At 36.2% G+C, this 23,560-nt stretch overlaps 1 protein-coding gene across 1 annotated transcript in view; it reads right to left on the bottom strand.

Moving 5' to 3' along the window:
- Positions 1-23,560, bottom strand: part of LOC109107098 (metastasis-associated protein MTA1-like) — a 49,884-nt gene that overhangs the window by 13,942 nt on the left and 12,382 nt on the right. Inside the window, exons 2-6 of the mRNA XM_042742668.1 lie at positions 21,089-21,156; positions 19,663-19,756; positions 3,412-3,538; positions 1,460-1,523; positions 857-974 (exon numbers count right to left, since the gene is read on the bottom strand). Coding sequence (XP_042598602.1) covers positions 857-974; positions 1,460-1,523; positions 3,412-3,538; positions 19,663-19,756; positions 21,089-21,156 — 471 coding nt within the window. The remainder of the gene's footprint in view (positions 1-856; positions 975-1,459; positions 1,524-3,411; positions 3,539-19,662; positions 19,757-21,088; positions 21,157-23,560) is intronic.

Genomic DNA, 23,560 nt, shown 5'->3' with positions numbered 1-23,560 from the left:
TTAAGAAAGAAACCATTTTTATCTATCTGTAATTGATTGTGGTGTTTTATTGTCATAATGTGGCATAATGTGATACATTTACAAGTGAAAAATTGATTCAGTTCACACAAACTACTACTAAATGACTTGTGAACAAATTAAACCGATCTGAGCTGTGTTTTCTACAAAGCAATGGGTGGCAATGGTTTCTATTATCTAATTATTTTTATGATGCTTTTGGGAAAGCAAGCTTGGTTTCTCAATGGCCTGAATAATTTGTAAAGTTGAAAGCTCCGGTTCCTATTCAATGTAACTGAACAGTAATCAGCAACCAGTATATTTAAAAAAAGTAAAGGTCTGTGTCCCATGAAATAATGTTTTTTTTAAACAAATCCTTAAAAACCACTAGTACACTAGTCTGTATTAAGAATTACAGTAATGTTTGCTATAAAATATACATTGCCAATCAAAAGTATCGAATAATCAAGCTTTTTGTAAAAGACGTCTCTTATGCTCAACAATTTGACTAAAATAAAGTAATATTGTAATAAAAAAAAAAATGTTTCTACTTAAATATATTTAATTTATGTATGTGATGGCAAAGCTGAATTTTCAGCATCCATTACTTCAGTGTCACATGATCCTTCAGAAATCATTCTAATATGCACATTTGCTTCTCAAGAAACATTATGTATTATTTTCAATGTTGAACACACTTGTGCTGTTTGATATTTTTGTAAAATGTTAATATGATGAGTGATGAAGAGAAATACAAGATGAGAAAACAGCTGTTGAATATGTGGCGTGTTAATGGTCTCATCTGAAGAGCTCAGAGCTTTGACCATGTCTAACTCAATAAGGCGAAGAGACATCTTACCCTCTTTGAGGAGGTCAGTGATGTCAGCCTGGTACTTATTTCCCACTCTGATCTCTCCTTTATCAGCCAGCAAAGTCTTCTGCTGAGGGTCGTATACCAGAGAGTAGAAAAAGGCATCCTGCAAAACCAAGAGACACTTGATTAAGGCCAAAAACATTGCACTGCATTTATGTACACATTAATGCTAAGCTTAATTTTGTGCATCGTTGCATCAAAGACAAGAACATACACAAAGTACAGCACTCCTGTAATGCTGTGAACAAGCTTGTGCATAAAGTATGTTCCTGGCCTTTAATATAAACACAGACAAATGTACCGGCGAAGGCCAGTTTTTGAGATTTTAAAGGACCGGCTTGACTCTTTGTAGAGTCTCCAGTCTCCTCATTACTAAATATGAGGAGGAACATACTGGGTCAACACACTGAATTATTCATTTGGACTGGGACTCAAACTAGCTCTCATACATGCACACGCACACACGTCAGATAAACATTTCCCTCTTGTAGACATACTGAATGGAGACACAGAGAGCAAAAAGCAAATTCATGCAAACGAAAGCATTTGCACATGCGTAGAAACACCTCGGCATGCTGTGACACTCACCTCTCTGTCTAAATAGGACTTCAGGGCTTCTGTTTCATTCAGAAGTGTAACGCAGCATTTCCCCCTAAAAAAAACAACAACATAACATACAGTTTTAGTGGTGGGCTGAATCACATACGCCATTAAACAGATCTGAGTTGCTTCACAGTACTGACAGAATTTTGGCTGTGGTTAAGAAATGACCGTATTATAGTAAAGTGATCCAACTTACAGTCTGTCATTTGTTATTTCATTACATTTAAAAACGTAAAAGTTTTAGAATGTTAAAACTTGTTTCATGGACTCTCATTCAATATTTGAAGCCAAAAGTATCAGAAACAGACCATTCTTCCTAGCTGGTTGTAGTTAAATAGGTGTATTCATTCACAGCAGCTTGTTTAACTGTAACCAACAGTAAGTAATGATTATTTTGATTCTTTTTTTTTTTTTTAAGTTTTAAAGTATTTGAAATGTTTTAAATAACAGTGAAATATCATAGACAATGTTTTGTCTTCAATCAAAACAATGGTGTTTTCGTTTTTAAAAGTACACCTCTCAAAGGTCATAATATGTATAAAGTTTGAAAAAGTATTAAAAAAAAAAACTGGTCCCCATGATATTAATATATAAGAACCAATGCTTAGAATTTCTTAGAAGTCAATCATTTAAAATTTTATTTGTACTTTATTTGATTAAGTTTGCATGAATTAGTACAAAACAGACCTAGAAAACATCCAACCAACAAAGTAACACAGGACATTAAAGCTGGCATATATATGAAAATTGTACATCCTGGCCTCTTTCCAATATTTAAATTGTGGCAAAATGGCCAAAAATACCATTCTAAAAATGTTACACTACAAAAATAACTTTCTTATTCAATATATCTAAATATCCTTAAAACAAGATCAATTTACATCATCAGTAAAATGACAGAAGCTGTTAAGTCTTGTTCTAAGGGAAAGCAAAGACAATTTAGTTAAGTTTATAAATAAAACTTGTTTTTCCTTTTGAATTATTTTTTTTTTCTAACAGCCAGACCTAATATTGTCTGGTATTTATGTCAGTGTATATTGTTTTAAGTATAATTAGATATTTTCCTCAAAAACAAAACAAAATGCTGAATAAGAAATGTTTTTTGGCAGTGTACCCAAAGCCCTCACATGAGATTTGAGTAAATCCTGAACTTGAACTTATTTATTAATTCTGTTGTTGTGCTTAATGCCAGTAACATTTTAATAATATTTAAGGACTATTAGCTCTATTTTGAAATAAAGAGGCTTCCAAACATAATCCTTGTATGTGTTTTTGGGTCACTGCAAATGAGTGAAACAGAAGGAAAATTCGAATCACTTGATGAATCGCTTCAACCCGAGAGAGTCGATGCTGGCCGCCCACCTTCCATCACCAAACAACAGTGAAGAACCTGTTCATCCAGAAAGGTCAAGCTCACTCCACCCTTGAGTCCAACTTTCTCCACAAACTCAAAAGAAGATTTACATGAGTCAGACGTGACCTGGCCAGCACCTCGGGTTTGTAAGTAGGACACGAGCGGATGTGGTGGTTTAAAGGGCAGCTTTATGCTGAATGGCCGCTTTTTTGAGAACATCGATTTCATAGCAACTTCCAAAATAAAAGTGGGCATGATCCTCATTAAATGGTTCTATTCACATGTATAGATGACTTGACGAAAAATACAAGCCCTTGAGCAAAAACGAGATCGACTCAAACTTCAATTGCTCTCCGCTGAATTCGTAGCGATGAGAGAGCGGTGTGAATGAATGAGAGGTTGATACTCTCCTGTGCTGGGGATTCCATTAGGCCAGAACATGAAAGAGACTGAAGGGAGCCGGTATGTGCGTGAGATGTGTGACTCACGCAGACGCTAATGAGAGCGAGGCCAGTCGGCTGCTAGAGAGAACACCTCAGAATGAAGCGTATACTCAATATCGACAAAGCTTTTTGTAGGTTACCTGATGTGTGTCGCGGGCAGAGACTCCAGCTGTCTGGAGAGGAAGAGCTCTCTGTGTCTCAGCTGATGCTTCTGTTTCTCTGGGAGATCCACCATTTCGGGGTTCTCCATCTCCTCTTCCATTTCTCCTAAAAGTCAAAGGGAAAAGATAAACAACCTTCATTTGTCCACCCTTATTAATATTACATATGTGATGCTGCATGCTAATGCTAATTGCCAAAATGGTTTTTAGGCAAGGCAAGGCAAGGCAAGTTTATTTATATAGCACATTTCGTACACAATGGTAATTCAAAGTGCTTTACATAAAAGAAGGTTAAAATAATCATGAAGAAAAAATAAGAACAAAAATAAAACAAGCAATTTTAAAAACATAAAACAGAGCAATTTTAAAACATTGGAAATGATTTAAAAATTGACGTATTTAAAATGAATTTAAAACAGTTAAAAATAGAAAATGATTTTACATAGAATATAGTGAATATGTAAAAATACAGTGCAATCAATTCGGACATCGCACATTGCTCATTCAACAAATGCACAGCTAAACAGATGAGTTTTGAGTCTAGATTTAAATGTGACTAATGTTTTAGCACATCTGATCTCTTCTGGAAGCTGATTCCAGCTGCGGGCGGCATAGTAACTAAAGGCGGACTCCCCTTGTTTTGTGTGAACCCTTGGTATTTCTAACTGACTCGATCCTAATGATCTGAGTGGTCTGTTAGGTTTATATTCAGTGAACATATCTGCAATATATTTTGGTCCTAGGTCATTGAGTGATTTATAAACGAGTAAAAAGTACTTTAAAATCAATCCTAAATGTAACTGGAAGCCAGTGTAAGGACCTGAGGACTGGTGTGATATGCTCAGATTTTCTGGTTCTAGTCAGAATCCTGGCAGCAGCGTTCTGGATGAGCTGCAGCTGTCTAATGGTCTTTTTGGGAAGGCCGGTGAGGAGACCATTACAATAGTCCACCCTGCTGGTGATAAAGGCATGAACAAGTTTCTCTAAGTCTTGACTGGAAACAAAACATCTAATTCTTGCAATGTTTTTTAGATGATAGTATGCTGATTTAGTTACTGCTTTGACATGACTACTGAAACTAAGGTCTGTCTCCAGAATCACACCAAGATTCCTGACTTGATTTTTAGTTGTTTGTCCCCTTGAGTCAAGGTATGCATTCACCTTGAAAACTTCAACTTTGTTTCCAAATGCAATTACTTCAGTTATTTCCTTGTTTAACTGAAGAAAGTTCTGGCACATCCAACTATTAATTTCATCAATACATTGGCAGAGGGAGTCAATGGGGCTGTAGTCATTTGGCGATAAGGCTAGGTAAATCTGGGTATCATCAGCATAGCTGTGATAGGCAATTTGGTTCTTTCTCATTATCTGACTTAGTGGGAGCATATACAGGTTAAACAAGAGCGGTGCCAGAATTGAGCCTTGTGGGACTCCGCATGTCATGGACGTCCACTTAGACTTATGCTCTCCTAGACTCACATAATAACCTCTCCCTTCTAAGTATGACCTGAACCATTTGAGTACCATCCCAGAAAGCCCGACCCAGTTTTCCAGTCTCTCTAGTAGTATGTTATGATCGACAGTGTCAAACGCAGCACTGAGATCTAGCAATACCAGCACTGATATTTTGCCAGAGTCAGAATTTAAGCGAATATCATTTATTATCTTAATGAGCGCTGTCTCTGTGCTGTGATGCAGTCGAAAACCAGATTGAAAATTGTTCCAGGTATCCATTTGAGTTTAAGTATTTGTTCAGCTGATTAAAAACTACCTTTTCTATAATTTTGCCTATAAAAGGAAGATTAGATATTGGTCTATAATTGCTCAGAATGGTGTTATCAAGATTGCTCTTTTTCAGGAGGGGCTTTACAACTGCAGTTTTCAGGGAGTTTGGAAATGTCCCAGAAAGAAGTGAGGCGTTCACCACTTCTAAGAGATCTGCTTCTAAACAGTTAAGCACACTTTTGAAAAAAGATGTGGGAAGTGTGTCAAGATCGCAGGTTGACGATTTTAGGTGCTGCACTATTTCTTCCAAAATTTTTGCTATCAATTGCTTCAAAAATAGACATAGTATCTTTTTGATATTGCGTCCAGATCTGTCTGACCTCTGCATTACTTGAGGATGTGCTAATTGCCTTCCTGATATTAATGATCTTCTCAGAAAAGAAGGAAGCAAACTCATTGCATTTGGTAACTGAGAGCATTTTAGTACTAAAATAGTAAGCGTCTTTTATATTGGCCATTTATTGGTTATTGGCCATAACATGAAAATAATAAATGGTATTGAAGCCAGAGTTCTCTTGACTCCATTCTACTGGAACATTATTCAAACACGAGTTTTGAGCAGTGTAAAGTAGCACTTCTTGTTTGTTGGTTCTCCGATCACAAATGCAGACATGGTTTTATGTTTACGTGAATTATGTCCCCACTGGATGCAACAAATGGCCCGTTTGTAATGGGTTTTATTGTTTTTGTCTCGTCGGTGTTCTGACCGGGACATGCATCACAGTATGTTAAAGGGCGTAACATTTACGTCACACGCTTCAGGCATTTGGCCAATCACAACACACCGGATAGCTGGCCAATCAGAGCACACCTCGCTTTTCAGACAGATGTGCTCTGTTAAAATCGACACGTTTCAGAAAGGCGTGGCATAGAGGAGAAAAAACGTACAGTATATGGAAAATAATGTGTTTTTTGAGCCTTAAACCACATAAACCCATTTCATTACACCAAATACACAAAATAATGTTCTTTTTAGCAACATCATATGACCCTTTTAATATGATTTTAAATATATTCTGATTATTTAATTTCATATGTCTGGCTTCACAGGGTTATACCTACATCTTTTCCACAAGCACTACAAGACCCAAATCAGGAAATCACACCATCTTCACAGGACTGAAAAGTTCAAAGTGAGGTGCGGATAAGTTTGTGATGGCCATTCATCCAACCTAAAACAACAACTTCAAACAGAGACTAAATCAAACACTGTGTGCAAATGTGAAAATGACTGGAAACAACCAAAAGAGAGCATGATGACACATACGCCTTTTCTTAATTGGGTTTACGCAAACCCATTATCACCCTTCTCTTAAAAAGATTACTGGGGATGTAGAGGAAGAAGATGTCTCTCTTGACAAACCCCACATATATGTGCTGTATGGAGGCAGAGTGCGGCGGAGAATGATAAGTGGGAGAGAGTCGGGAGGGAGGGAGAGAAACCAGCGAGCGTGCTCCAATTCATTTGGAGTTTCATTAGCGAAAGAGAGAGAGACAGATGGAGAAACATGAAGATGGAAGGAAAGGCAGCAGAACAAAAAGAATCAAGGGATTTTCGAATGGAAAAAAAGAAAGACAATTGTGTGAAATCAATAAGTATTCCCTCCTCTTCCTCACCCGCTACTACATTCAGCACACATGTATGTCATTGCTTTCTACCTGTCACAAGCTATCCGGTTTTATCTCGCTATGAAGAAATCTGAAACTACGGTGGTCACTTTACAAGAGCTGCACATCAGTAACCGTTCTATTACAGCTGTGCGTGGAGTATCGACAACCCCTGCTGATAGATGAGGTAGAGATGGAGAGTGAATGGGATAAGATAACGTGAAAAATAGAGAACAAGCGAGAGAGGACTAGCCCTGTGGCTAAGAGCAGCCTGCCGCATTCTTGAGAGCCATCGAGAAGAGAGGAGCTGAACTCCATAAACTCCGCTTGTAGTTCTGAGAAAGAGAGAGAAAAAAGCCAATCATCTGGCCCTGCACCCTGCCTATACTCAACAAATTACCTCTCCATTTCACTGTCTTAACCAATTATCAATTATTGATGAATGAATCGCCTTACCAGGTGGAAGGGAAGAAAAGAAGAGGAGGTCGAGCTGAGAATCCATTTTTACTCACAAAGCTTATATTTTCAAAAGGCGTTTGGTTCAGTTAACGGTAACCGAATGTCTGCATTCAGCTGTTGATCGTAAAACTATGGAAGCTTAAATAAGACTAAATTTGTTGGGTTTGAAGTAGAGCTTAAAGAGCACTAAAAAACAGATTTACAAACTTTCTGTACAAAATGGTAATGCTTGTCCATGCAAAACTAGGGTGTTGTGGGTGGTTCTTGACGGTTGCTTTCTGGTCCAAGTCGAAGGAGTCCACCCTCATAGGTCTAAGATATTCTGGTCTCTAGATATGATTCTCTGTAAATCGATGAGATTTTTTTAATGGATTTATTATGTGCCAGATAATTTTTTTTTTTTTTAATTTTTGTATATCCAAAAAGTAATAGCACATCTCTCTTAAAATAAAGGTTTTTAAAAGGCTCTTCACAACGATGCCACAGAAGAACCATTTTTGGTTCTACAAAGAACCATTCAGCCAAAGGTTCTTTAAAGAACCATCTCTTTCTTACCTTTTTATAATCTGATGAACCTTTTGTGAAACAGAACAGTTCTGCAGATGTTAAAGGTTCTTTAGGAACCACTTAAACCAAAAATGTTTTTTCTATGGCATCATGAACAAACCAAACGATTCATACCCATAGCACAAACCGTGTGGGCAGGGAAAAAAACAAGCACAACAAAAACTGAGGTAGGGTTGGGAATATAGATATCCTGTTCTGCTTCATTTATAAAAATAATACTGGATTTTCTGGACACTGGATTCTGTTAATTGTTCTTCAACATTTGGATTCTTGCGCTAATGTAGACAGAACGCTGTACTAAACCACTCTGACAGTGTTTTCTGCACCACTACTCAGCGGTGGCACTGCAGCACTAAATCTACCACCATAGCAAAATAAATTTTAACAAGCGATGTGAAGATGCAGTCTGAAGTGAATCTGATGAAAGATGAAATGGAGGAAATTCTATTTTAAAGTTAAAGTTATCGCTGCTGGGGGCACAGAAACACAAAAATAAGTGAAAACTACTCTAAAAATATATATATTTTGGGTCAACAAAAAAAATTAATGCAACAGTTTGGATCAATCTTTTTGAGTTCACAACCTCTTGTTAAATTATGTTCAACCAAAAAACTACACCGAGTTAGAGAAACTTAATTTGTAGGATAAACACAAAATAAGTAGATTATCCAAAAGGTTGTTACTAATTTATAACATAACTGAGTTGTGGCTCTGGAAGCAATTAATCTTTTCTATTTGGATTGAAATGAGCAGTTAGCATAGCACATGGTCAATGTAACTTATTTAGTATGTAAATTTAATGAACAAGTAAAATGTTAGTTGTCACTGGCATTAGCGGTCATTGCTCATATGGTCAATGTAGTGAATACTCTCATGAAGCCACCCACAACCTAACCAAAAGTAGTTAAATATAACCGCTTAGAACATAAAATGCCTTTCCCTTTACTAAAAACACATAAGTAATATCTAATGTCAACATTTATTCTCACTATACGGTCCTATAAAAAGCATGTGAGAACTAGAAATTCACTGCCAAAGTTGTCAAAACCAAAACAAAACAGTTACTGCAACTTAGAAAGCAAAAATGTGAAGTTTCTTTTAAGTTCAACATTTCTTCCACAAGTGTATTTTATACAATGTATTGAGCTAATGTATTACATTAATGATCAACATTATTATGTCAACAGAGCATATCAAAATAATGTTCGTAATGTTTAATTAAACTAATATATTTGAACTTTTAACTTTATCCAGCATGAATACGTGTTCTCTGCGTGACAGTCAGTTCATGTGAATTGAATGCTTTAAACTTTAAACTCATGATTTCAAATTATGCCGCGCTTTATGCATTTGCCCACTGTCATATTCATGGCATGTAAAATTAATGTTACCCTGGCTTTATTTGAAAAATATGATTCCCAGTGCACACAAACTTCCCAGAATACTGAGTGCTTTGTTGGTTATAGTGTTTACTTCCTTTTAATTATATGTTTTATTAAATATTTATTTATTTGTGAAAAATACTTTGTCATCTAATGTATAAGTAAGTTTATTTTACACATTTATTTTTTAATATCGGTATCGGCTGTCAGAAAACCAATATCGGTCGACCACTTGGCTGTCAGAAAACCAATTTCTTTCGAAAACTATTATGTAGTGTGGAATCGATAGTTTTTTTCATTGCATCCTTAAAAAGTTTAAGCCCGTACAGAACTGTGTCATATCTGGAGGTCCAGAGGCTATTTTCATTCAACCCTCACATGCACACACACTAAATACAATAGGTACAGCCTCCATAACCACATTTTAAAGCAGGGGTGTCAAAGTCAATTCCTGGAGAACCCTACAGAGTTTAGATGCAGAACCCTACAGAGTTTAGATGCAACCCTAATTAAACACACCTGATCCAACTAATCATGTCCTTCAGGCTTATTTGAAAACTACATGGTATGTGTTGAAGCAGGGTTGGAACTAAACTCTGCAGGGCTCCAGCCCTCCAGGAATCGAGTTTGACACCCCTGCTCTAAAGCCTCCATCCAAAAAGCTGTGGACACATATACACACATATTCGCTTTGTATGTCACATAAACCCATACCACGTGCATTTCTGTTGATAAGGACATGAGAGGATACGAAGATGAATTCTGATGCCTTTTTCCGACTGCTGTTTGTTTATTTTGCCCTTCCAATTCAGAAAGAAATGTAAAACAAACAAACACAGCTCAATCTGACAGCCATGACTCAAAGCTGTTGCGCTCGGCACCGAGAGGTCAAGCAAAGAGCTCAAACAAGTGGAGCGGCTGAGGCCGACGAGTGAGGTGATTCCAGTCAGTAGTTCACAGCAGGGCCAGGTCTCTCTCTCTGCACACATGGCGCCTCGCTGCCTCATGCTCTCAGGGCCCAGCGAGGTGGAGCCAGCATCACAGAGAGCAAAATATTTCATCTGTGAGTCACAGCACCCGCAAGCTGCTGACTCCTTCAACGCTCAAGTCAAGTTTACACACCACAAGCTCTGCTGAGTTACATCAAGGGTCAGAGAGCACTAGAAAGTAGACTTATACTATTTTGGGAGAAAGTCAGAGTTATAGAGTTACAGAGTTACCCATGCAGAACTCAAAAAATAAATAAGAAATAAATAAGAAATAAGAAAATAAAATTAATTAAATGACAATAGAAAAGAAAAATAAAGAAAAAAGAAAATGCATTTTAATAAAAGAAAAATAAATAAAAAATAGAGAACAAATACAAATAAAATGAGAACTAAAATGAGAATTTTAGAATAAACTATTTGCCAAAAAATAAATAGATAAAAGAGAAATAAATTAATAAATGCATGGATAAAAGAAAGAAAAAAGGATGAATGAATGAATGAATGAATGAATGAATGAATGAATGAATGAATGAATGAATGAATGAATGAATGAATGAATGAATGAATGAATGAATGAATGAATGAATGAATGAATGAATGAATGAAAGAAAGAAAGAAAGAAAGAAAGAAAGAAAGAAAGAAAGAAAGAAAGAAAGAGAACAGAAGTAAAGAAAAATATCAGAAAAATAACTAGAAAAACTAGAAAAATAACTAGAAAAAGAGAACAAATAAATTACCAAAACATAAATACATACATAAGGGGAAAAAAAAATCAATGCATGAAGGTAGGAAGGAAGGAAGGAAGGATGAAAAAGTAAAAGAAAAGAATAAAGAGAATACATTACAAAAAAAATCATAAAAAATAAGGAAAGAAAAAGAATTAAAGAAAAGAATAATGAACAAATGTAATGAATGAACGAATGAGAAAAATTTAAATTGGTAAAAGAAAGAAAAAAGAACTTAAAAGAAAAGAGAATAATAATTTATTAAAGAAAAAAAAAAGAAATTAAAAAAATGAATGCATAAAATAATTAATTGAATTTCACCAGAGGGAAATAATACCAATTTTAATTTGGGTTTTACTATTCCTTTAATACACATAATTAGGCATTTGAACAAAACCCTAACCCTAAATATGTGCAACAGCAAAAGTGATGCTTGCAAGCAGCACTGATAATGCACAATGGGCCGACGCATGAAGGCACACGAGACCAGCTCCATCCGACACTGAACTCGTGTCCTCCCTCTTCTCATTGGTTAGGCTTCTCCCTCATCCTCCCTCCACTTGGTGACTTTTCTTTTTCCTTCCACTCTTCACTCATTCTTCATCTCCCTTTCCCATTTCCAAAGGCAGAGACAGGATGTAGCCCACACCCATGTGGTGAACAACCATTCCTGCCATGCATTTCTCACATATTGCAAATGTCTGAAGGTCCACGGAGAGGCTGCTGGCATTGAGGAGAGGTCCATAATACACACACACATAGAGGGAGTTCCTCTTGACTGCATCTGTGTGGTCCACATGAACAAATAGGCTTCACGGTCCCAGAATCAGACTTGTGTGTTGCGGACCAAAGCCGAAATCTCTTTTATATGCATAAGCACCGTGTCTTACCCCCCAACTAACAAACCTCTCAGATATCTGTAAATCTGTACAGCAGCCATTTTGGAGGAAGGTACTGCTCACAGCAGGAACAGATTCTCTTTTAAAAGACTCACAACTACAGTTCATTCAAGAGAGGAGGGTGCTTTAAGGGCTGTCACTCATCTGAACATGACATAATGGACAACACAAATATCTTTTTGCCTGAACCTCTAACAAGATTTAAAGGATTAATTCACTCCGGAATGGAAATTCTCTATCATTTACTCACCATAATGTCTTTCCAAACCCACTTCCTTCCATGGAACAAAAATGGAGGTATTCTGAAGAAGATCTATGCTGCTCTTTTCCATATAAAGAAAGTGTAGAGCTACCAAAAAGCGTTACACCAGGTTTGATTCCAATGACAAACAAAGAACAACATACAAGTGTAGAACGATATAAAGGTGAGCAAATGACAATTTAAATTTTTAGGTTCATTATTTCACGAAAGGGATAGTTCACCCAAAAATGAAAAACCTTTAAGACCTTTGTTCCATCTTCGGAACACAAATTAAGATATTTCTGATGAAACAGAAATAGAAATAGAGCTTTCTGACCCTGCATAAACAGCAACGAAATTGAAACATTCAAGTCCCAGAAAGGTAGTAAGGACATTGTTAAAATAGTCCATGTGATATGAGTGGTTCAACCGTAACGTTATGAAGCTACGAAAATAATTTTTATGCGCAAAGAAAACAAAAACAATGATTTTATTCAACGGTTCCTTCTCTTCCGTGTCAGTCGTAGAACCCAGATGTGCTGCGCCTTGTTTACAAGCAGAAGAAAAAGCATGCTGTACATAAAACAATCTTTGTAAACATGTCTGAAGATTTAGACCGAGAGGATGATTTGCAATGTTTTTGGCCAGCCTTCATTATTTGAGCCAGAATATACAGAAGATGAACTAAGAGAGATGGACATTCTACGTCAGAACGCCGGCTCCTGTGTTAACGGCATCACATGCATGTGTCACAGTACTCTTGTAAATGTGCATCAAACACTGACACAGAAGAAATTGTTGAATAAAGTTATTAATGCTTTCTTTGCGCACAAAAAGCATTTTCGTAGCTTCATAAAAATGAGGTTAAACCACTGATGTCACATGGACTATTTTAACAATGTCTTTACTGCTTTTCTGGGCCGTGACCGTGTCAGTTGCATTGCTGGAGGGTCAGAAAGATTTCGGATTTCATCAAAAATATCTTCATTTGTGTTCCATAGATGAAAGAAGGTCTTACAGGTTTGGAATGCCATGAGGGTGAGTTAACTAATGACAGAATTGTCATTTTTGGATGAACTATCCCTTTCAAACAAAGACACAGAGCCAAAAACAAAGGCATTAAAGGAAAAAAAAATCACTTTTATTAGTTCACTAGCTAGGACAACACCACAAACAAGCTATGAAACTGTTAGTTGAACAGGGAGTTGGGGAAGAGTAGAAAGAGGATAAAGGGGTCAAGAGAATGGGATGATTGTCAGGTTGATCAGGGCATCTAGAATTGATGGCTCAGAGAGACTCAGGGTGGGGGTACCATCTCTAGCAAATATTTAGGCCAGACAATTAGGACCCCTGATACAACCTGATAGAAAGATAATGTGGGATAAGGTTGGCTAAATGGATGAGAAAGGGAGGGAAGGGTGGGTTCGAGAGAATGAGACTAGCAGTATGGTATGAGGTGGCCCAATATATATGGAGGTTTCAGGAAGTCAGGTGATTGTTTGGGGCGTGGCCCTGCTCCTGAACATCTGTTAACCAATTAACTCCAGGCAGATCACAGAAAGCAGTATCTGCCGATACCGATCACCGATACCGATCTTTTTAAAGCCTTCTTTTTATCATTTATAACTATTTAAATGTCTAAAAATCCTGATTGTTAAGTATCACTTTATTCAGGGCCTGAATTTCATTTTGAAAATGGGGGAAATTCCCCTCTTAGGTGACTCTTGTGAGAGGGGAAGCAGCACGCATTGTGCTTTCACACAGGAGTCCGCTACTGATCCGTGGCTGTTTACCACAAACATAACATTTATCCATTATTTTGATTTCAAATCCAAACATTGTCACTAAAAATGCTTTTTCAGCATTGCAATTCTTTTTTTACACCATAAAGTGATACAATCTTTCACAGAAATGTTTAAACACAATAAATATAAGCAACACATTATTAAATACCTTTTACTTTTGCATTTACTTCTAGATTTATATATTAAGTTGCTCAAGCAAGTGGCAAAACATTTAAAAGTTCCCTTACGTTATCACAAACTTACCATTGACAGAAACAGTCAGCTCTACTGCCTTTCCTTTTGCATTGAAATCTTTTTTACAAGCAATCCTGCGGTTCATAGAGAACTTTGTTTTCCTACCTCCATGAGTGCCATCTATTATTGCCTTGTTTATCTATAAGTGCTCTTTCCCCTTAAATCTAGCCAAAAAGCTGTATGTGTTGACTGAAACACAGTAGACTTTAATTATATGCATTTATCGTGTATTTACTACATTTTCGTGTCAATCCATGTTCACATTTACTGCAAACAATGTGCTGTTACTTTAATTCAGCGCTTGCAGCACAGCAATAGACTTGGTGCGGAAACGATCACTGCACTGTAATACTTATAATACTACTATAATACTTTTTTGTATACATTTTAAGGCCAAACAGAAAAACTTATCGGCCGATGCAGATATTTTAAAAATGTCAAATATCGGCATTGGCGATATATCGGTCGACCACTACTGAGGACACTGGGGTTAAGTTTCATTTTCAAAGGTAATGTCCTGATTCTGAAAGAGGGATCAATACCAAGACTTTGTGCGTGAACATTAGCTCAAGAAAAAGTAAGCGCATTTTGTTTTCCAAAGCCTTTCTGAAAGAGATTCTTGGCACTCTGTAAGGCTAATGTTGCTAAAGCTACCATTGTCTCTGCCTGCTACCAGAATGATTGTAAATAGGAATTTGGTATTAAAAACTTGTAAATGAAAGCAATGTACAGATGACCGCATGAGAGTTTTTGAAATTTCAACGCGTGAGATTGTTTTGTTTTTGCCAGTATGCCGGAGCATGAACCCTTGAAGCTGTAAAGAGGGCCAACAGCACCAGCTCAATTGCATTTAAAGGGACAAACATAAAAGCGCATTTTGGCTCATATACAAAATGTGATCTGTGGAGTATTTTGAGCTAAAACTTCACATGCAAAATATGGTGGTGTATGTTCATAATCCCACATCTTGTAAAAAGGGGCATAATAGGTCACCTTTTAAGTTGTTCAACACAATGAATCTGAAATGTGAAAGTGATAAATGTGGTTAAAAATTATGACTATAAAGAGACTCGCTAGATTGAATCAAAGAAATGTGCACCATCAGCATATTAGTGGTGTTCTGATAATGAGCAAATGTAGAGAAGCAAACTTGAATGTCATTAAAATCAGCCTGCTATCAAAACAACTTAACACATAACCACATCCATACACACACAGGCTTCCCAAATTGTGCAGGATAATTTGCCTATAAAGACTTAAAATTAAGACAATATAAAGACTATTTTGTATGGTCACCTGGTTTATGTCATTGTGAAAACATGCTATTAATTAACAATATTTAAATTATTTAAAAAATTACATTCATTTTAAAGTCTTTAAAATAAAAGATAAAACTTTTCCTATTAAGTAAACATCACTGGTCTTATTCATCAGGTCAAATTCTAACCAAAAAAATAAAAACACTATTTTTAATCAAAATGAATTATTCTCATTTAAGCTGACATAAAGGATGTGTAGACGAGAAAAAAAAAAAAAAATTCAACAAATACTATTATAGCCTAATATGTTTTATCCAATAAAATCTAAATGGATCAAATTAAACCCCACCTTTTACTGTCCAATGAATATTTTGTTTCACTCAGAAATATGTACAGGTTATACAAAATTCCAATGTGTGTGAATGGTGATTTATGTTTTTAAAGAAGCAAATGTACGCTCCACTACAAGGTGCCTTAAACTTGAAAAGAGATGCATTCTAGAAAAAATTTTGAAATATAACTAAGATCACTTGAGATATACAGACTTTATCATTGCTCTGTATGATAACAGACACCAGGCGGATGTCTCCGGAAACAAATTTCAGGTTTGGTGAGCTGATTGTGGGTGGCATTGTGGCCTGCAAACAAACTGGAAGACAGCTGCCTAAGAACACAAAGGCTCCAAAAAGCAGCTGCCTAATAAGGTGCTAAAATACCTTGTTTTGTCCAAAATCACATTTGATGTTATGAGGTTTCAATTTCAGTTAGGATGCATCTGTAGAAGGTAGCGGTCTATGTAGGTAGTACACAAGGCACAAACATTTTTCATTTTTTAGTTAATTTTTTCAGTTTAAAAGTTAAATGTTCAAGCTGGCATGATATGAAAATTCATCCTATCTATTTTGTTAATGTACTTTATAGATCTTATTGTGAAGAATTCATCCATGAAAATGACAGATTTCTCTTTGGTGATGTATCCCAGAGTTCTTCCAGTCATTTAATCCACTTAACCCCCAAACCTCCACAATTGACTGCAAACTCACATTCAGTTTTGAAGCTCAGAATCAAACCAACAACCGATAAATCGAACCCACTCTAGGGCTGTCCGATATGGTCATCAGAATATTTTTTCCATATCATACAATATTAATATTTATCACAATATTCATTTCAATGATGGGGAAGAAAATGCTTACCATTTGGATGTTGCAGTAAACATAACTAGATTGTTCACAATTAAACTCCTCAAAGTGAGCTACTTTTTAACCGAGGGCCCCATGAAATCCATTTTCCCCTTACATTCTGTGTTTTCTATTAGGGCTGTGTTATATGAAAAAAAAAAAATTAAATAAATAAACTATCGCGACTTCTTTGATCAATTTTGCGATTTCGATTTTAATCACGATTTTGACACACACAGACATAAATGCATTCAGTATGAATTTGAAACATATTTCCAAAAGAAAACCAATTAGAGCTTTATCAAAAAGTTGTAACATGTCTCTAGAACAGACATAAGTCAAAATAATTACTAAGTAAAGGTGTTAACAAAATGTCTAGACATATGGCAAAAAAATTAAATAAAAAAAATAAATAAATGTTTTAAAATGTTTTTTTTTTTTTTTTTTTTTGCCATGCATTGGTCATAGAGCTCATTGTAGCGGTGCCTCAGGTGTTGAAATATATTTGTTATACATTATACAGGTTCACACATCACAGACAGTGTGTGAACCTGGAGTTAGGCATATGCCCAATCTGTTCTGTTCTCGCGCTCCATTTAGTCGCGCTGCATTCTGATTGGATTGGATAGCATACTGCGGGAGGTTGGGGCTGCAGAAAATCGTGCTATAAAGCGATTTAGAAATCATGCACGCTCAAATTGTGATTTTATGACAATTTCAATTAATCGCAAAGCCCTATTTTCTATTTTATTTTATTTTTTTCATTTTATTTCTGAATTCTGTTACGATTTAATACGATTTTATTTACATTTAGTCATTTAGCAGACGTTTTTATCCAAAGCGACTTACAAATGAGGACAATGGAAGCAATCAAAATCAACAAAAGAGCAATGATATACAAGTGCTATAACAAGTCTCAGTTAGCTTAACATAATACACGTAGCAAGTTTTTTTAATTATATAATAAATGAAAAGAAAACAGAATAGGTAAAGAACAGAATAAGCTAGTGTTAGAGGCCTTTTTTGCTTTGGTTAATTGTATAATTAATAAAAAGAAAACAAATAGATAGAATACAAAAAGTTTAGAAAAGCTAGTGTTAGTTTTTTTTAATACATATTGATAATCAAAAATTGAGTCTAACGAAATTAAAGTAATTTAAATCTTTTAAAATATAAATCAAATAAAAATAAATAATTTACAACAAAACATTGCTTTTTTCAAATAAGATGCTGCACAAAAGAACTGTATAAATTAAAACATGGATGAAAAAAATCTTGGTTGTATATTTCTTAGTAACAAAATAATATTATTATTACACTGAGAAGTATACTTTAGTATACAATGTTACAGGGTATATACAGGAATCATGGAGTTAAATTTAATACCTTTTAAGACCTTTTTTAAGACTCTTTTCATACATTTTAAGACCTCATCGCCACTCCAAGTTTTAACCGGTTACATTGGCGACACTTTGATTTGGGTTTAGTCAGAAGATGTATTTGTAACATCAGCTCTTATTACTCTCTGCAAACCATAGATATTTTGTGGAACACTTCTCATGACAAAATCTGACTGATCAGACAGTTTACCTGTGATTATGGAGTGCTTGATTTGATAGTGTCAGTACTGCACCTGATCAAGTCTGAATGATCATGGAAGGTAAAATAATAATCACAACTATTACATCCTTTTAATTGTGCATCCCAAGCCCATGTCAGTATAATAATAATAAAAAAAAAACCACCCCAAAGTAGCGCATTTACCATGTCCCAAATATAAAAATGTCATTTCCATCCCTAAAATACATATTTTACAGTCACTGTTATGCACATTTATCATAAACACAGCTCAAATGCTTCCTACTAGTGTGGCCCCGAACATTTAGCACAGTTTTATTACAGGTAGAATGCAAAATGTTTCAGTGCAAGCATTTCAACCAAATGTAATTAATGCAATCTTTCAAACCTTTAACCCACTGGGGAAAATCAACCCATTGCAACAGTTTAAAAGGCAGCCCAATTTCGTGAAAAAAAAAAAAAAAAAAAAAAAACCCTGCATACAACACGAGTTGCAGAAGTCAGATTGGCTGATCACAGGTCAAAAGTAAGGAGAAATGACTGACAAGATGTTGGAGGATTTGCTCCTCAACAGATAGCGAGTTCATTGACAAATATAGATGTACTCACTTTACACAGTGCGTGCGCGATCGCCAAATCGAAAGTGAACTTGCAGCGCTTATTTCAAAGGGATTTAAATACCCCACAGATTGATAGCGGCGCCCTGATCCTTGAAAATTAAATACAATGTTAGAATGTTTGCGGGAGCAGATTCAAAAATCGCGGGAGCGGATGGGAGTATGCGGTAATGATAGCGCGGGGCTTGTTGATCCCGCTCTCGCTGAATTTCTGACCACGCAGCAGCGCAGTCAGTTAGTGATGACGTCAAATCTTGCGGGAGTCCATAAATAAACTACACAGAACCCCACTATTCGGACAAATATACATAATGAAAAGATGATACAAAATGTAATACTTTGGTAAATGGCATTTAAGACTTTTTAATACTTTTTAAGGGCCTTAATTTTCTCTAAATTGATTTATCAACTTTTAATACTTTTTAAGACCCCGCGGACACCCTGTGTTAATATATTTCTGTCATAACTTTTTTATGTCAAATTGAACATTAATTTTGATCTTTCAGTCTCAGTAAGCTGATAAAAAGTATGATATTACTTAAAAATATTATTATTACTTTTAGGTTTTTATTTTTAGTGTTCTGGAGTTGTATTTTTTTTTTATTATTTTAGGTTAGACAATTTGTTTAATTGAAAGTTTTTAATAAAATGAATTTAAGCGTCACGTGTGTTTGAGTTCATGTTAGGCAACATGCACTGACTGGCTGTCATCACCTTTATTTCTGCTGTGTGATAGGCTGTCACGTTAATCCATATCGAGTAAACTATCCAGAGTTTATCACTGTTATCAACACAAATTTTATTCTGATCTCGATATGATATCTGCCCTATCTCGCCCTACATTTCAGCTCAAAGTCAGCTCAAGGCATTGTGGGTAAAGTAGTCTTTGACAGCTACTCACTTGCATGTTTATCAGCGAGGGCGATTAGCGTTGTAGCGATGTCTCTGCGTCGATAGAAACACACCACTTTGGCCTCCACATTCCCATTTGCCGTCTGCAAAAGGAAACAGAGTTGTCACAGCAACAGCTTCTAGACCAATCAGCTCCTGGGGAAGCCTCAGTATGCAAATTGAGGATCAAATCAAAACCATGACCTAAACACCTCTGCACTTCCTGGGTGATTTGAGAGGGTCTCATGATGGAGAGAAGATGAGGTGGGCAGACAGGGGGTGCAGTGTGATGTTATAGGTTGTTATAGGCTTACAAGTGTGAACACAGCACGAAAAAAGATAGAAAGCTGTAGCTTTGAGATTTCTAAGTCATTTAGATAGGGGTCTTTGCCAAGTGCTCGCTACTAAACTGAAGCTTGTCACACTTTGCATATTTAAAGGGATCGCTCATCCAAAAATGAAAAATTTGTCATTGTTTACTCACACTCATGACATTCCAAACCTGTATGACGTTCTTCCTTGGGACACGAGAGGTGACATTTTAAAAAACATTCTGGCCATTTTTTTTTAATAAAATAAAAGTGAATAAGGACTGAGGCTTGTCAAATGTCAAAAAAGACAAAAAGCACCATAAAAGAATGATAAAAATGAGTGAGTTGAACTAGCAAACTGAATCAGCTGAATTAGGGAACAAATCAATCAGACCAAGGGTTTAGAGTTAGGCCCATGATTTAGTCTGGTTTAAAAGGTCTGGGTTGTCAAAAGAATGTTCCTGCTACTTCTCTCACAAATAAACCAAGAGCAGCTACTTTTATTTATATACAATTACAGTATTTATAAGTAGCTTTTATTTTTACATAATCAGTTTTCAATTTAATTTAAGTTTGAGCAATTTTGAAATGTTTTGTCATTTTTATTTAAAATAATTATATTTAGCTTTTATTTCTTTTTTTTCCAGTATTTAAAATTTTATTTCTGTCAGTAGTCAAAGCAACATTTCCAAGTTTCGTTTACATTTTTAAAAAGTAAATTCAAGTTATATTTAAAATCATCTAATATTTAATTTTATTTCTCCGTTGTTTAAATTCATTTCTCCGTTGTTTAGTTTTAGTTAACGAAAGCACCAGTAATTGCTTCATAGGATTTAGAATATAGCACAAAAGCTGTATGGACCACTTCAATTTTTTTTACTCATTTGGAAGCCTGAAAGCCCCAGTCCTTGTTCTCTTTCATCACATTACAAAGATTTTTCCAATCTCTCGCAATTGCATTGCCATTTGCTCATATCCGCCAGTGTATACACAAAAATAAAAATGCTGTGACTTGGCTACAATCTGGGCTTTTTGTCACAGACTTAAAGCATTAAAGGGTGACCAGCTTCAGACTTGTAGTGTTCGATTGGCTTTTAGCAACACACACACTCATCTGTCACTCACCTTGTTGAGCTCCTCTATTCGCCTGATCAGCAGTGGGTTACTGGAGGAGTTTTCGAAATAAACATAATCTGTGAGGAGAGAAAGAAACAACCGTTAGTGTTCACACACCTACAGTCTGTCAGCGACAGGCAGCATCTCCTGTCACGCTCCCACACCTGCTGAGGCTTACCGGACTGTTTCAGAGACTAAACAAAGCATTCTCCGCCGGGATACATGACAGGAGCGCCGCCGCATTTTGGCAAGCTCCCCAACAACAACACTTAAAAACAAATGCGTTGACACTGTGAAAAGCTATGGTGTTTGTAACTCCACCTCAACGATAACCTTCAGCGGCCACTTTTGCCTGGCACCAAACGACGAGCCAGTATCAGGACTATCAGAGGGAAAACAGGCCATTAAACCCAAACAAGACAGAGTGATGCTCTCTTTTTTCATTAAGATCATTTAAAAATGTTTTTTTAAATAAATTAAGAATACATTTCAAATACACAATTTGAATAAATCTCTTCTATCATAAGCATGTACTTAGCTTTGGAATTAAATTCATTTTGCGTTTCAAAAAGAAAAACAAAGAATGTATTACGCCAAAAGTGTCAGGGTGATACAATCATTCTGATAATGTAATAATGAAAGAAACAAATGAAATTCTTGAAAAGAAAGCTGTACGTATTGTTTGAAAAACACGGTCTACCAAATCAAGGTCATGTGTTGCGACCAACAAGCAGAGAAACATAAAAAACAAAAAAACAAACCAGGAAATTGCCATTCAGACGACCCCTGCAGAACATCATGACTGTGTTTCAAGGTCAAAAAGCCTCTTAAAATGTCAGATAATTTGACTAATGACAAGACAAGGTTTGTTCCAGTTCTTTAACGTCATGTGGTGCAACAATATTTATTAAAGGGGTGGATGATTGCGATTTCACTTTTTTAAATGTTAGTTAGTGTGTAATGTTGCTGTTTGAGCATAAACAATATCTGCAAAGTTGCAGTGCTGGAAGTTCAATGCAAACTGAGAAATTGTCTTAAAATTCTGGCAGTTTAATGCCTACAAAAATGGCTGGTAAGGGACTATAACGAGCTTCATCCCGGGTCCATTACGTCACGAACCCAGATAAACCCCGCCTCCGGGACACGCAACAAGGGGGGCGAGGCCATTTTGTGCTGCTTTAGAGAAGAGGAAGAGAAAACTAGGGGTGCACGTAAAAATCTGTTCATATTGTCTTCTAATGATTCTAATGGATTCACAAGTTTCAAAACCAATGTTCTAAAGCAGCAGTTCTTTAAACTATTCCCCGCGTCACCCTGCTTTGCATATCCCTCTTCCTCTCATTCAGATCGTCAGATTAGCGCCAACAAACTGTTCCATTTATACACATATTTTCACATAGCAATGAGAAGCATTATACATGGACGCGCGTATGGTTGCTGTACTGTATAAAAGCTTTAATCAGAATAAAACCATATATTAAAAGCTAACAGAAGCAGTAGCATTTACAAACAACAGCATATCTAAAAGTATGAGACAACAACAAACAAACGTACCATTAAAATCAGTCAACCACCCCTTTAATCAATCATTTCAGACACACACACAAATATATATGTACACACTTTTAAAAAAAAACATTTCTAAAAACATGGCACATGGGTTTTAAACATGATTAAAAAAAAAAAGTTATCATAGCCCCACTTTTGCCATTGACCCTCCAACCAGTTCTCTCAGTTCCTTGTGTCTTGTGTCAACCCTCCTTTTCCCGATGTATTTGTGTGTGTTTGTCTTTTGTGCATGTGCTGTTGGCCTTGCTCCAGGGTGTGTGGGCTCTGTGCAGGCTTACGACTCTGTGGGACGTCCCCCGCAGGCCTCAGGCTTGGTGGGGTGCCTGGTCTTAACCCTGTGCGCGCCAGGACCTCTGGCAGATTACACCCCGCATACAGCAGACGGCATACACACATACACACACACAGTAATTCCATGGTTTGGTGGCGGGGGGCGGGGGGACAGAACATCAAGTCTGGCAAAAACACGTTTGCAAACTCAGTGTTTGGTAACACAGCCATGTGAGCCTACAGTTCCCATTTCAGAGAGAAGTCTGCTTACTAATACATCAAAATGGATGATTTTTCTGATAATCTAAAGGAAAAAAAAAACAAGTGGGACTAAATGTTTGGGACAGACAGCTGAGAATTATAAACATTGGTTTTGGTTTTGAAATACAGCACTATCCTACAACCCTTTTTTTATTTTTGAATTTTTGCCACTTTGAGAATAAAGAGATGGCATGAGAATGATGGCATGATACATGAGGCAAGTCAAATTGGACTTACAATGCCTATATCCACGACTTAATACATCAGGTCAAGCAAAACTGTTTAGTTACCAATATTTTTCAATATTCATCAGAAGAACGAAATGCATACAGGTTTGGAACAACATGAGGATGAGTAAATGATAACAGACCTGCCATTTTT

Source organism: Cyprinus carpio, chromosome B17, assembly GCF_018340385.1.
Source record: "Cyprinus carpio isolate SPL01 chromosome B17, ASM1834038v1, whole genome shotgun sequence".
Classification (NCBI taxonomy): Eukaryota; Metazoa; Chordata; class Actinopteri; order Cypriniformes; family Cyprinidae; genus Cyprinus; species Cyprinus carpio.
This window is presented reverse-complemented; position numbering and strand designations above follow the sequence as displayed.